Genomic DNA, 13,529 nt, shown 5'->3' with positions numbered 1-13,529 from the left:
GCTGTATAATAATTTTGTTGCTCGGCTTCTTGCAAAAAGGGTTTCGATCAGAAAATGAATGGTTCATGCAGGATAGAGCCAGACTGCACACAGCTAATGTTTTAGACTTTCTGCATGAAACTTTTAACACAAATGTCATTTCAAACTGATTTCCTAATCATTTTGCATGTGGAAGAACTGGCTCCTAAACAGTTCTGATTTGAATCTGTATGATTATTTTCTTTGGGGATTTTTAAAGGAAAAGATTTTCCCTAAACATCCTCGTAATGATGGAACTGCAAGAGCTGATCATTGAGGCATGCAACAAGATAACAGAGGATATGTGTCACTGAGTTATTAATAACGTAGGAGTTCATTTTTTACATTAGATGTATTAGGTAAATTCATTCTTTTCCTTAGAATTTTATCCATAATTTTAAATACAATATAACAAAGGGCAAATTTAAAATCGATCACAGGTCACATTTGGGATGTATAATTTATGAATTTTTGGTAGTCCAATTAACTTACGGGCAATAGGTTGCAGGTAAAGTAACAAAATACCTTATAACCAATAATGAAAACACGTATATAAAGTATACACTTAAAATAAATAACTTACAATAAAGAAGTACTTAAACCAGCACACAAACCTAATAACCACATAATGAGAATATTTAAAAAATAAAAATAAAAATAAAATAAACACTCTTTGTGGAATTTAAAAAAATAAATGAAATGATTGTGATGGTATTTATATAGGAAAACAAATAGATCCTTTAAAACCTTTAAAACTAAATTTCTTGAACATCTAATATGGCAGGCCATCTAATAAAAGTATTTAAATAATAAACCTATTTCTGATACTAACACAAATTTAAAAATATTAGAAATTAAAAAAGATGACAAAAAATTAAAATTTGATAAACCATCAGACAATGTTTGAGGGAGACGGTCTTGAAAACTGCAACAGATAGCAACACTCATTTAATAAATTAATACACAATTTTCGTTTTATTATTAGAGTAATGTAACAAACATTACACCATTTACATAATTTATTTTCATATTTTAATTTTTAATATACAGTTTAATTGCTAAATAATTAAATCATGACTGATAATAAGGGATCCCATGAAAGCACTTTCAATAAAATTAAGGTAACATACATCTTACCTCAATATTCTGTGCTAGGTGGTTTATGTAGGGAGTGTTTATAAAAGAATTCCTCAGTTTCAAGTATTATTTAAACAGCATTATATTTTAAATATTACTTATATTCTGAAAGGGTATATTCTGAAGTTGTTTTTGATGTTTAATACATTTTGATATATGCACCATTTGTTATTTGCACAGGTCCAGACAGTAATCCAGCTCTTCTCATGTACTCGCCAGCATGTTGGGTGTAATGAATGGTACTGCTGTACAATCCTCTCCTGTCAATCCAATTGATGTCAAGGATTTTCTCCGAAAAATGGTTTTTCACATGCCCCCACAAAAAACAATCTAGAAGGGTCATGTCTGGGCTCCTTGGTGGCCATGCAATTTGCCCTCCTCTTCCAATCCACCTGTTTTGAAACCAAATGTTTAATGCAGCATGGACGTGGTTGGTGTAATTGGAGTGCAGTCTAGCTGATAGAAAATTAATCCTTTTCTTCTTCAACTTAGTCAATCGGTGGAAAGAGGTAAGTTCAAGCATATCACACAAAATATTCCCTTTAATTGTGCTTTCTACAAAAATGAACAGGTCCACAAAACAATCTTCATCAGTCCTCACCAAACACTGACTTTGGAAATCACGCCGATGTTTGATAATTTCATATAGTGGCTCTGATCCCCAAATCCAGCAGTTATGTTGATTTACTGACATATTAATGTAGACTGTCACTTCATCTGAAAACATGACATTTTTCAGGTAGTTCTCATTTTCATCAATATTGTTAAACATTAAAGCTGCAAACTCCAAAGTTTTCACATCGTCATTGGGTTTGATTTCATGTAAGTTTATCTTATACGCACGTAGTCTAAGCCTCTTATGCACCACTTTGTACACTGTAAATTTAAGTATTCCTAAATCCAAACTGAGTCTTGCTGATGACTTTTTCAAGCTAAATGTACAAGAAGCTTGGATCCATACCACATTCTGTTCAGATACAGATGGTCTACTTTCCTTAAACTGATTAAACCACTGGTGTATTGTTTTATTCGTAGGTGCATCACCACCATATTCACATCAATAATTATGCTGAACTGTGATAACCGATCTTGTTTCAATAAACCAGATCATGCACTGAGCTTTCAGCTGCGGTGTCATCATGACTGAAAGTGGGACTGCCAACCAGATGCATAGTGAAGGTCACAGAGGAGTGCCAATCGCAATGAATATTTGTGATGAAAAACATATAATAATACTACTATAATAATAACAACTTAAATATAATAATATAAAAAAAACATAAATATGAAAACTGGATGCTTTTAACTGATTCCGTTATTTCATTTTTTTTTTTTTTGAACAAAGGAGTTCTAAACACCCTGTTATAAAATTTAAATATAATTTAACAGTACAAGAGAACAATATGAATATTAAAAGGATTAACTTCAGTAAAATAAACAATTATATATACAAAATTATATGTAATAAGGGCACCGTAGAAAAAAAATGAAGTTCCAAAATAAGCTATTTTCCAGAAAACAAATTTTAATTTACAAGACTTGTTACAAATTAGAAAAATGAACACAAGTTACAGTTTTTATTTTGAAAATAATTTATTAGGCAACACTTTTAAGTAACATGGAGAGAAAGATGAGGGCATTCAGGCTCATGGCCTACATTTATTCAATGGAAAGAAAAACAGCTGAATCATTCAATTTTTGTTTCTAAAATAAAGTAGGCTTAATTCATACCAATTTTTAGCATATTTTACCAATTTTGGCAATCTGTTGAAATAGTAGTGAGCTTCTTCAGAAGAAAACTTCTTGAGATGATGTATTTTTGCATACTTACTTTGGGGTCATTCCACATGTCAACTGGACAAGGGGTCCCCAGTCAACCATCTCCAAACTTCATCAAATTTTGCATTAACATTCACTGTGGTCTTAAATGCCATTTTACCAAATTGTAGAATTGTAGAATTGTAGAATTGTAGAATGTTCATTTACACCTGCCATTGCTGATTTTCTGTGGTCTCTTGAAAAAAGGATACTTACTGGTAGTTCGTACATGCATGCAAAAAATTGTAACTTTGGACTTATAATTTTGAAGGCAATAATAAAGCTATAGGTTTGAGTTTTAATACTTCTGGTTAACATTTTATGCAGAATTCAAATGTATTATTCACAAGTTTCTTTTAGCATGTGGTTTGAGATACAGCAGCTGAAATTCAGCTAAAATGTTATTGCAACATTTTTTAAGTCCAAGTTTCAGCTAATATAATCAGCTATTCATCTAGTACTTTAATCAGAATGAGACTTTGTTGAAAAAGGGCACAACTGTGTGTAAAATCCTAAAGTTTCAAAGCAACTGAAAACTTATGTCAGGAGATGTTCATCATCAAATTTGGTCAAAAACTTTTAGCTCGATTTTTTACCTACCTTTGAAAGCTTATATCTCAGGTATACCTTCTTAGAATTTTTTAGTTTTATAATAGTTAAAAAGAGCAACTTTTAAACTACAAAATCTGTGTAGTTTATTTTTTGACCCGTACTTTGTAAGTGGCAGAAAAACAGTTGAAAGATAATGCATCTTTCACACAGGCAGCAAATTTTCCATAATATTTATGGATTAAATGAATACTCTCTAGTAGAAAGTAATTTTTTATTAAGTAATATCATCCATTTTTCTGCCTGTTATTACAAAGTTGTTAACTGTATTAGCTATACCTTGCCTCCTATTGAATACAGAGGAGACAGTTTTAACTAATTATATCTGTTATGGAAAGCCCAATTTTTAAAAATATTTATTACACATGCACAAAAATACTAAAATTAACAAAATGAAATATAAACGTAGTAGTAGTAACATGCAATAAAGTATTACAATATTACAGAACACAGTAGCTTCAAAATAAAATAAAAATATCTAACGTAATCAGAAACATTTTAACACAATACTTTTAATTCCACTTCAGCTTAAATTGTTTCTCAATCATAGACTGGATGTATTCTGGATACATATATTGTCATCTTGATGATGTCGTTTCGTGTTAGTGCTTCAACAGTAGCAAAAATGTGCAGTTCTGGGATCTAGCAGTGTTCTTTCTACAAGGCGAATGATAAGAAACCAAGCTGCACCATGAGGGTGCATAAAACTACGAGGGAATCATGTTGTTCAAAAGATATATATTTCCAAATGTCTGTCGTATGTCCAAATGACTTCCTTTCTTTCTTGAAGATTCACTCTCACACTAAATATCTTTTTACCCCAATAACTACCTAACCAAAATGTACGTGGAATAAACTTTCTGAAAATAAATATATTGCCATTTGTCATAAAAATGGAGTCATCTTTTTTCTCCTATACTCTTCTTTATATTATATAATTTAACAGTACTGAGGAATATATGAATTTTAAAAATGATTTCAGTAAAATAAACAATTATATATACAAAATAGAATATTATTTATATATATTAATGTAGGTATATCATGGAGTTATGAAATTAATATATTACATTCAGTTTTAGATGAAGAGGTTAAAAAACAAGCAATAGGGTAAAAAGTGAGGGAGTGACTTGGGATTTGAAGAATACAAAGGGACATACCAAAACAGACTGGTATGGTCAGGGAATGCAAGGTGAATAAACAAAAGAAGTTTTAAAAATAGTGTTAGGTTAGAAATAAATAATAATCAACCAAAACAGACTTAAAAGGAAATATGTATTATTATAATATATATATATATATATATATATATATATATATATATATATATATATATGTATATATTATATAAATATATATTAGATGGAGTGTTGGAGCTGGTATGGAGAAGAGCACAGATAGATATAATTTTTATATTAAAAAGGTTAACTGTTCCATTCATTTCCCTTACTTTCAAGCATGAATTACAAATATATATACTTGCTGTAGAATTTTGAAAATTTACTTTATTAAATCTGTCACAATTGCTGACTGAAAAATTAAGAATTTTGCATGCTAATGAAGTATATTAGGTTATATTACCTACTTCCACAGTAATTTTCTAAAATTGTCATTACTGATTATTAACATGTTTAATTTATTTGCTGATGTTATTTAACTTCTCTTTTCATTAATATATAATTTAATTAATGTGTAATGTTTCAACTGTTATTTGTATATTGTTCAAGGCATAATTGGCCACTCTCAATGAAAATATGTTCTTATCAGATGATTATATTTGTGAACAATATAATGACCACCATGTCATGCATAATATCCCAATGTTATGAATACAAAACTAATGTTCATTTATATATTTACTATTATCATCATTATTACAATTGGTATTTTTCAGTAAAATAAGTAAATTTATTATTTTTCAAATATTTTTCAGTTTAATACATTGTAGAACTTTTAATTCTCATTGCTGAAATGAAATTAGGGAAAAAGGGTTTTGATATTTATCAATGTTACTTTACTTTGCCTAGTGAATTTCTTATTTATTAATCAAATTTTATATCCATTTATTTTGTTAAATTCAAGAAATTTTCAAAAATGTCTAAAATTATTTGCTGATCCAGCAAGAACAACAGTAGTACCAGTTACATCGATGAACCCATTAAATAATACTTTTTCTAGTCAGGTCAGTATGTCAATGTATTAGGTAAATTTTATGCCTAAAAAAAAAAGAAAAAAATTCATATTGTATTTTTCAGAAAATTGATGGCAGTTTTTAGATAATCTCTATTGATCACTCACCTTCAAATACGATCTCACAGATAACCATGTTTTTATATTACGAACTTTATTCAGTCTAAAATGAGGTAATTCAGATTTACGTGCCCGTCGAAATGATGTAAGATGAGAGAAAAATTTTGCATAAAGAAACCTTTGCTTAAATGTTCTTTCTGCAACAGCTAATAAAAAGAAGAATAAACCAGCAAGAACACAACGCTCCAGTAATGCAATTAAGATGACACATCTTTCCCTGAAAAAAAAAAAAATATATTATATTTACTCCAGAACCTTTTCAATAAAAATCCTAATAAATCATACTAAATTATCTGGGGAAAAAAACAAATATAAAGTTTTTTGTAGCAAGAACAGATTTAAAAGTTTTATCTTTATTTTCTGATGAAATGCTTTTTTTTTAATAGATCAAGAAAAAAGCCATAATGAAACTGAGCTTAATTACATAAATAATGTACTAAAACAACAAAATCTCAATTCAAATCCTTTCCCAACAAAAAAGTATTTTCAAAACATTCACAATTTTTAGTTTACGTTTCTTAATTGATATGAGCATTACACTATGGGCACAGAGTTCCTGCATTCATGCTTATATACAGTCAGATGCAAGCAAATAAGCAGTTACTATGCACACTGTGAGCCTACCTTCCCCCCATTTTTGGCCTTGAGCTCCTTTCACTTTGACAGAATAATATCCTTAAAGGAAATTAGGTTAAATTTTGTTCCCACGCAACCAACAATTCTTTTTTATAATTTTTTTATTGCACTGTTATAGATTTTTTATAAATTACATATGAAATTTAACCGCAGAAGTTAAAAAGCTTTAGATAAATTCAACGAAATGGCTCAATTAATCATTATTACTATTACATAACATTTTTAATTGTGTATGTCACTCCACATTAATTTATTAATTGTATCACGTAGACTTCTACATAATGAATAACCACTTAGTCTCTCATTTTTATTTTCACAAAAGGAAACTAATGTAAAACTTACTGAACAAATATATACAAACTAATCTGTGGAATTAGGAAAACCTACTATAATTTCAAGGATGTGGACAAAGACTGGTTTCTGGCAAATTAGTCAAACTAAGGAAAAAAGCAACAAAAAAATTCTTACAGTCAAAAACTGAAAAAAGTGAATTAATAAGCTGTACTTATAATGAAAAGAAAGCTGATTGTTAGGACTTGGCAAACCAAGCAAACAGATTGCTTTAACCAGTAATGTTATATATAATTAATGAGTGCTAGGAATTAAAATAATAGCTTAATACCTTAACTGATAAAAGATTACTTATACATTACAACAAATCAAAAGAAAGGAGATAATGGTTTTGGGGTCATCTAAAATGTATATTAACTATAAACTTACCATAAAGTTGAACCAAAAGCAGAATCAATAACTGTTCCAAGTGAAGTGCTCAGTATTGATCTAATAAAATCAAACGAGTTTACATTTAAGGCAGCAGGAACTAAACTATCTGATTGTGTAAGCGTTGTCATGTTAGAAGAATCAGTGACCAACCGGTGAATTGAAGGGATTGCTGCTAACAGAACCGATGCCACCATACCTATGAAAAAAAGAAAAAATCAATAAAATATAAATTTAGAATAATGTTAATTGTTTCACATTCCAAATAACACAAATCTAATTTATAATGTTGAAAAAATTTATATCATTTCTACTCCACAGAACTTTACAAGCTAATTTTTTTTCTAAAAAAAAAAAAAAAAACAGCAAATCTTAGTTTTCTTACATAAGTAAAAGCTAGAAGTACCTTGTAGTTTTTACAAGCTTCTGCTTGAACAATACACGAAACATGTATAGCTAAGAAAAATCATATATTAAGGAAAATCATCTCTGTTAGTATCAAAAGTATCAAACATGATTACTCATCAAAATGAATGGAAAAATGCTCAACAATGCACAGAACTTAAGCTGCACAGAACTAAAACATATGGAGCAGTAAATTAATTAAAATAAATAGCCATAAATGTTATAAAATATTATTTATTAGTTTTAAACAAGATGTTACAAAAATAAATGTTTTTGAACTTGATCTAAATCTCAGGAACTCAAAAAGCCTACTTTTTATATTTTAAGTGCCAAATTAGAGATCAAGATAAGCATTGGGCTCCTCATGTTTGCAGTGTGAGTTGTCCCATAAATTTAGTGCAGTGGATGCATGGCAAGAAAAATTCTAAGCCATTTGTTGTTACTTCTTCTACTTGTTTGGTGTGATAGAATCTTCTGGCCATGTAAGTGGTCAGAAGGTTTTACTTCTGCATTACTAAAACAGAGGGGTATTCAAAAAATCAAAAGGGCAAAACTGAGTATCCAAATTTGCATTCAGCATTAAGGTCCATTCCTCACAGTCAGGAAATACCAGTGCTGATCGTGTCTTTAAACTTGGCGATGTTATGTTTCCTGATGATTCGTATCCTTCATCAGGATCTGATTCACAACTCTTTGTAACCACCAGTAGTGACCATGTTTTTACCAACCACGAGTAAGCCTAATTTAATAACTCAAAATGAATTAAATGATTTGGTACGTGACCTGGGTTTGTCAAAACAAAGAGCTGAACTTCTTGGTTCCAGCCTTTAACTGTAGAACCTGTTAGATAAAAACACAAGTGTTTCACTTTACCTAAAATGGAATAAAAATTTTTTTTAGGTTTTTATAAAATGGAAGGATCGCTAAGTGTCTGTTATTCATGGTTTAATAAATGAACTTAATATGGAACAAATACAGTGGTGTATTTTCATAGATTCACTAACTACTGCTTAAAAGCAGTCTTGTTTCATATAATGGAAACGAAAAACCACCTATTTCTTTAGCTCATTCAGTAATAATGAAAGAAAGCTAAGATAACTTGGATTCCATACTAAATGATGTTAAAAATGAACAATATCAGTATGATATTTGTGGAGATTTAAAACTGATAGTATATTGTTAGGGTTTCAAAGGGGATTTGCAAAGTATTATTATTTTTTTTATGACTATGGGACAGTAAGACAACACACAATCATTTTACTAAGAAAGATTGGCCTCATAGAACTTCTTTTCAACCAGGTACTCCAAATATACTATATGCTCCCACAACTGACCCAAAAAAGGTGTTTTTCCCACATCTGTATATTAAGCTTGGACTAAGAAAAAAATTAGTTACAGCTATGAACAAAGAAGATAATGCTTTCAAGTACTTAAAAGAGCTATTGTCCCAGTTATGATGCAAAACTAAAAGAAATCTTTATTGGACCTCAAATAAGGAAACTTTTATGCGATCCCTTTTTAAAGAAAAGTTAAATGACAAAGAATTGGCAACTTGGAACTGTTTTGTAAGTGCAGTGAAGAAATTTCTGAGTAATACAAAGATGAGAACTATAAAACCTTTATACATAACTCTTAAAAGTCTGTTAATTATTAGGATGTTGCAAGAAAAAATGCATTTTTTGCACTCTTTATCAGGAATTTTTTCCAAAACATTTGGGTGCAGTAAGTAAGAACAAAGAGATAGATTTCACCAGGACAATGGAAACATTATACTACGGATGCTGGAACCCATCTACGATGGATGACTACTGCTGGTTCTTAAAAAGAGTTACTGAACTCAAGAGAAAAACGTGAAACATTTTGTCAATAGTACCTTTATTTGTATACAGTCCTTAATAAAACATCTTTAATTACATTTAATGTAGTTTAACAGGTTTAAACTTTAATATGTTTTAGGTGTAAATACATTTGTTATTCAATATACATTATATTGTAAATATGTCGTTTTCTGTTAGTCAAACTTCCAAGCCCTGTAACAAAAAAACTATACAGGTTACAGCATTTTGCACTTCATTTTCAAATTTGGGGCCACAAAATAATTTAAATACAGCTATTTTCATCAGTATTATTTAAAAAAAAAAAAGATTAATTTGTTGACTAGTGTCATAAACACTGATATAACAAGCAGAAAGTAAAGAATAAATTAAAATTCATTTGATAAAAGGCAAATAAGAGCAACAAAATTTTAAAGCTATACATTTTTTATAACAATAATAACTAAAAATATACAATTTCAATAAAAATAACTGAAAATACAAACTTAAAATAATTTATAATTACCAGCATAAAAAAATTCCATCTGCTCAGGCATTGCTTCAACACGTGCTATTATTGCAGAACTTATATCAAGAACTGATAAATCTGCTTTTTTTACATCTCGCTTTTCCCACATTGTACAACTAACTACAAAAAAGAAATTAAATTTTATAAGTCAATTAATATTGTAACACTGACTTACTTAATTTTTATCATTACATTCAGTCAAAGCATACAACAATTATTTTAACATAAGCATTTGGTCACTTTTTCAACAAAATTCTTGCTCTTCCATTATTATTTGTAATTTCATTACAATGTTTAATGAAAATTTTTTTTATTCTGAATTCACATGAATAAGATAAGGTATAATTCATATATCAACATACCTTGGGAGAATACTTATACTATTTAATATGACAAAGTGTAAAATTTCTCATACACCTAAAAAGAATTAATCAAAATGTGTACACTTCATTGCACAATTACAACTAATATATTAGTGTCAAATATCAAATTTAATATGATGTACTAATTTTGAAATGTAATGTTAAACAATATTTTGTCAACCTATTAAGCCTACATAATCTTTAAACAACCACAAAAAAAATTAGATCACATTTTCATTTCAAAAAATGTCCCATCAATTTCTAAAACAATTACAATCATATTGTGGGTTGAAATTCTGATAGAATAAAAATAAATTAACATCTCCATCCAAAGTACCAAGGTATAATAAACATATCCAAAGTACAAATGTGAAACAGACATATCAAATAACACAGTTCTGCTATTGGGCAAAATGTTTTATAACAATGAAATATTAATTTAATTAGAGTTAATTCAAAAAAGAAAAAAATTACATCAAAATATAACTATTAGTTTTACTATTTTTTTCTAAATGTTTTACTTAATACAGGACACACAACTAATGTGTGAGCATATAACAAAAAAATATAGGTATCTGAAATTCCCTAATGATTTTTCAAACAAATACTTGCAAAATAATAATACTTAATGTGAGAATACATTACAATTTATCTGATAAAAATAAAATTCACAAACAAAAATAAATTTTTAAAAAATCCTAATCGAAGAGGGTAAATGAATTATCAAATTATAGCCTTTTCCACAAAAAAAAATGTTCTTTGAAAAACAAAAACCAGATGAATAAAAAATTTATTTAAATAACGCTTAAAAGATTGGTTTTGACTATGTTGATTCTTGTAGACTGAAATATAGATGAAGTAAACCAGTAATTATAAAAAATTATACAATTAGAAATGGCCTATTTACCTACATTCATACAAATTAACATTCTATAACACTAAGGGCTGGTATAAAAATGTATACAGACTATATTTAAAATCAGTTTTCAGTATTGAATTAAATATTTTTTGAAGAAACTCAAGAAACTAAAGATTGCCAGTTTCTTTACAGGGGTTATTATGAAAAAAAAAACGTTGTATTTTTAAACTGTTATAAATAGTTTTGTTCACGTATACATAAGAAAAAACTTTTTGTATTGCATCACATGTATCTTAACATCTTACATAATGTACAGAGCTTTACAGTCTTACTTCCCAGGGTATATAGAATACAATAGCTGGGAAAAAATTGCTGCGATGTTAAAAATGATTAATCAAAATATACGTATTTTCTGACTGAAGGGAAAAACTATTTACAACAAATTATATGTATGTAAATGTTGGTCTCTATTTGGCTTAATATTTTTGGAAGGGTGTTGATGTAAAGACTTGAAATGTGTTAGGTTGATTTCTATACATGGGGAAGGATCAGTCACATTTTTTTTAAAAATCCATCTAAAAAGTGGAGGAGAGGAAAAAATCTGATGTCAAAATAAAAAAAATCTGATGTAAGATCAGAACTGTTAAAAGGATGTGACATCACCTTCTAATCCATCATTTGAATAGTTTCTCAATTCTTTTGAGCAGTATGGGGAAGGTGTTACATTAAAGAATTATACTTTTTGAGTGTGTGAGGGAGAAAAAGAAAACCAGGATGTTTTCTCCTTATTGCAGGTTTCACTTTATTTTCTAGCATGTCACAATAGTACTCACTGTTGACAGTACATTATTTTCTAAATAATCTAATCTAAATAACTTGGGTCTTTATACTCCCAAAAGTTTTTAACTTCACTTTACTGGCTAATGTATACTGTAGTTTTGGAATTTTTCTTGGTGGGTGAACTTAAGACATTTCCATGCCATACATTGACATTTGGTCCCAACTCAAAATGATGAAACCAAATTTTATCATAAGTAATTACGCAATCTAAAAAAGATTACCTTCTGCTAACAACCACTGTTTAAGTTTCATATAAATATGAATTCGGACGTCTTTGTGATTTTAAGTCAACTTGTCATCTTGGAATCCACCTTAAACAGATTTTGCGGAAATTCAGCTTATCAACAGTGCTGATACTTACACTAAAAACTTAAGTGATTTCCAAAATCTATATGCATCAATTTTTAGAAATGAGATCATTAATGTAATTTTACAAAGTGTCAGATGAAACTTTCATAGGTCTTCCACTATGATGAAAATTGGTGATACTTGTTCAGCCCGATTAAAACTGTTCGAGCCACTTATAAAAATTTGTACAGTAAACACACTTTTTACTACACTATTTTAACATCTTATGAGTGAATTTAGACTGGTTTTCATCTTCAGAAAATAAAAATCTTATCACAGCACACTGTTCTTTCAACATACATGTTTCAAGTAGAGCAGACTGTGGAATAAACAAAAGAGGTTTCGATAATGGAAGTTCTTTTTGAACTGCTGATTCCACAACAGGGGGCATCAAATTTAATGCCAGAGTGTTACACGTATTGAACGATTTCCATATTAATATTTTCAAAATATTTGCTTTGATGGCACAAGCTTTGAGCTTATGTGGTGAATTAATTATCAGAAAAAAAATAAAAAAAAGGATTTGTAATAAGAAAAATATAATAAGGTACCCAAAAGTAACTGAAAAAAAATTAAAATAGTTTTAATAGACAAAGTTTATTAAAACTATAAATTTTAGTTTCCTTAGAAATACTCTCCTTGTGACTGCATGCAACAAGTAAAACTTATCATCTTTTAGAAGTAAAAATCTATGTATATAAAGAACAATGAGACATTATCAAACAGTGGTTAGACCCAAAATATTTTATAAGCACTTTATTATGTTATGAGGAAAAGATTATTATCTCTCCATAATTCTATGGAGAGATACATAAGATGGGTGATAACAGATTAACTAAGCAGATCTTTAGCTTGCTAAGAAGTGAGAAATCCAAGTCCACATGGTTTCAGGAAATTGAAGACATGAAAGACATTACAATCAACACAGATAATAAATGACAGGATACTTTTTAGAAAGGTATTTCAGAAAGGAGGTTTTCAAAAAAGGGAAAAAATCAACCAATGGAATGAAGTGGATACAAGAAAAGAAGGAACGATACTTTCAAACAATGGAAGAAGGGTGGACACAAAAAAAGCATAATCAAAGTTAATTTATGATACCCTCTAAAAAGGTTATTTAGTCA

The 13,529-nt window shown here is 28.9% G+C and overlaps 1 protein-coding gene across 8 annotated transcripts in view; it reads right to left on the bottom strand.

Moving 5' to 3' along the window:
* The window catches only part of phtf (putative homeodomain transcription factor), a 169,136-nt gene that overhangs the window by 27,721 nt on the left and 127,886 nt on the right, over positions 1-13,529 (bottom strand). For all 8 annotated transcript variants that reach the window (XM_075359808.1, XM_075359759.1, XM_075359800.1 and 5 more), the window contains 3 exons: positions 9,994-10,116; positions 7,249-7,447; positions 5,881-6,109 (listed from right to left, as the gene is read on the bottom strand). In XM_075359808.1, the coding sequence (XP_075215923.1) occupies positions 5,881-6,109; positions 7,249-7,447; positions 9,994-10,116 (551 nt within the window). The remainder of the gene's footprint in view (positions 1-5,880; positions 6,110-7,248; positions 7,448-9,993; positions 10,117-13,529) is intronic.

This window comes from Lycorma delicatula, chromosome 1 (genome assembly GCF_047948215.1).
Source record: "Lycorma delicatula isolate Av1 chromosome 1, ASM4794821v1, whole genome shotgun sequence".
NCBI classification, from domain to species: Eukaryota; Metazoa; Arthropoda; class Insecta; order Hemiptera; family Fulgoridae; genus Lycorma; species Lycorma delicatula.
Note: the sequence above shows the minus strand (reverse complement) of the source record. Positions and strands in the feature narration are given on the sequence as shown.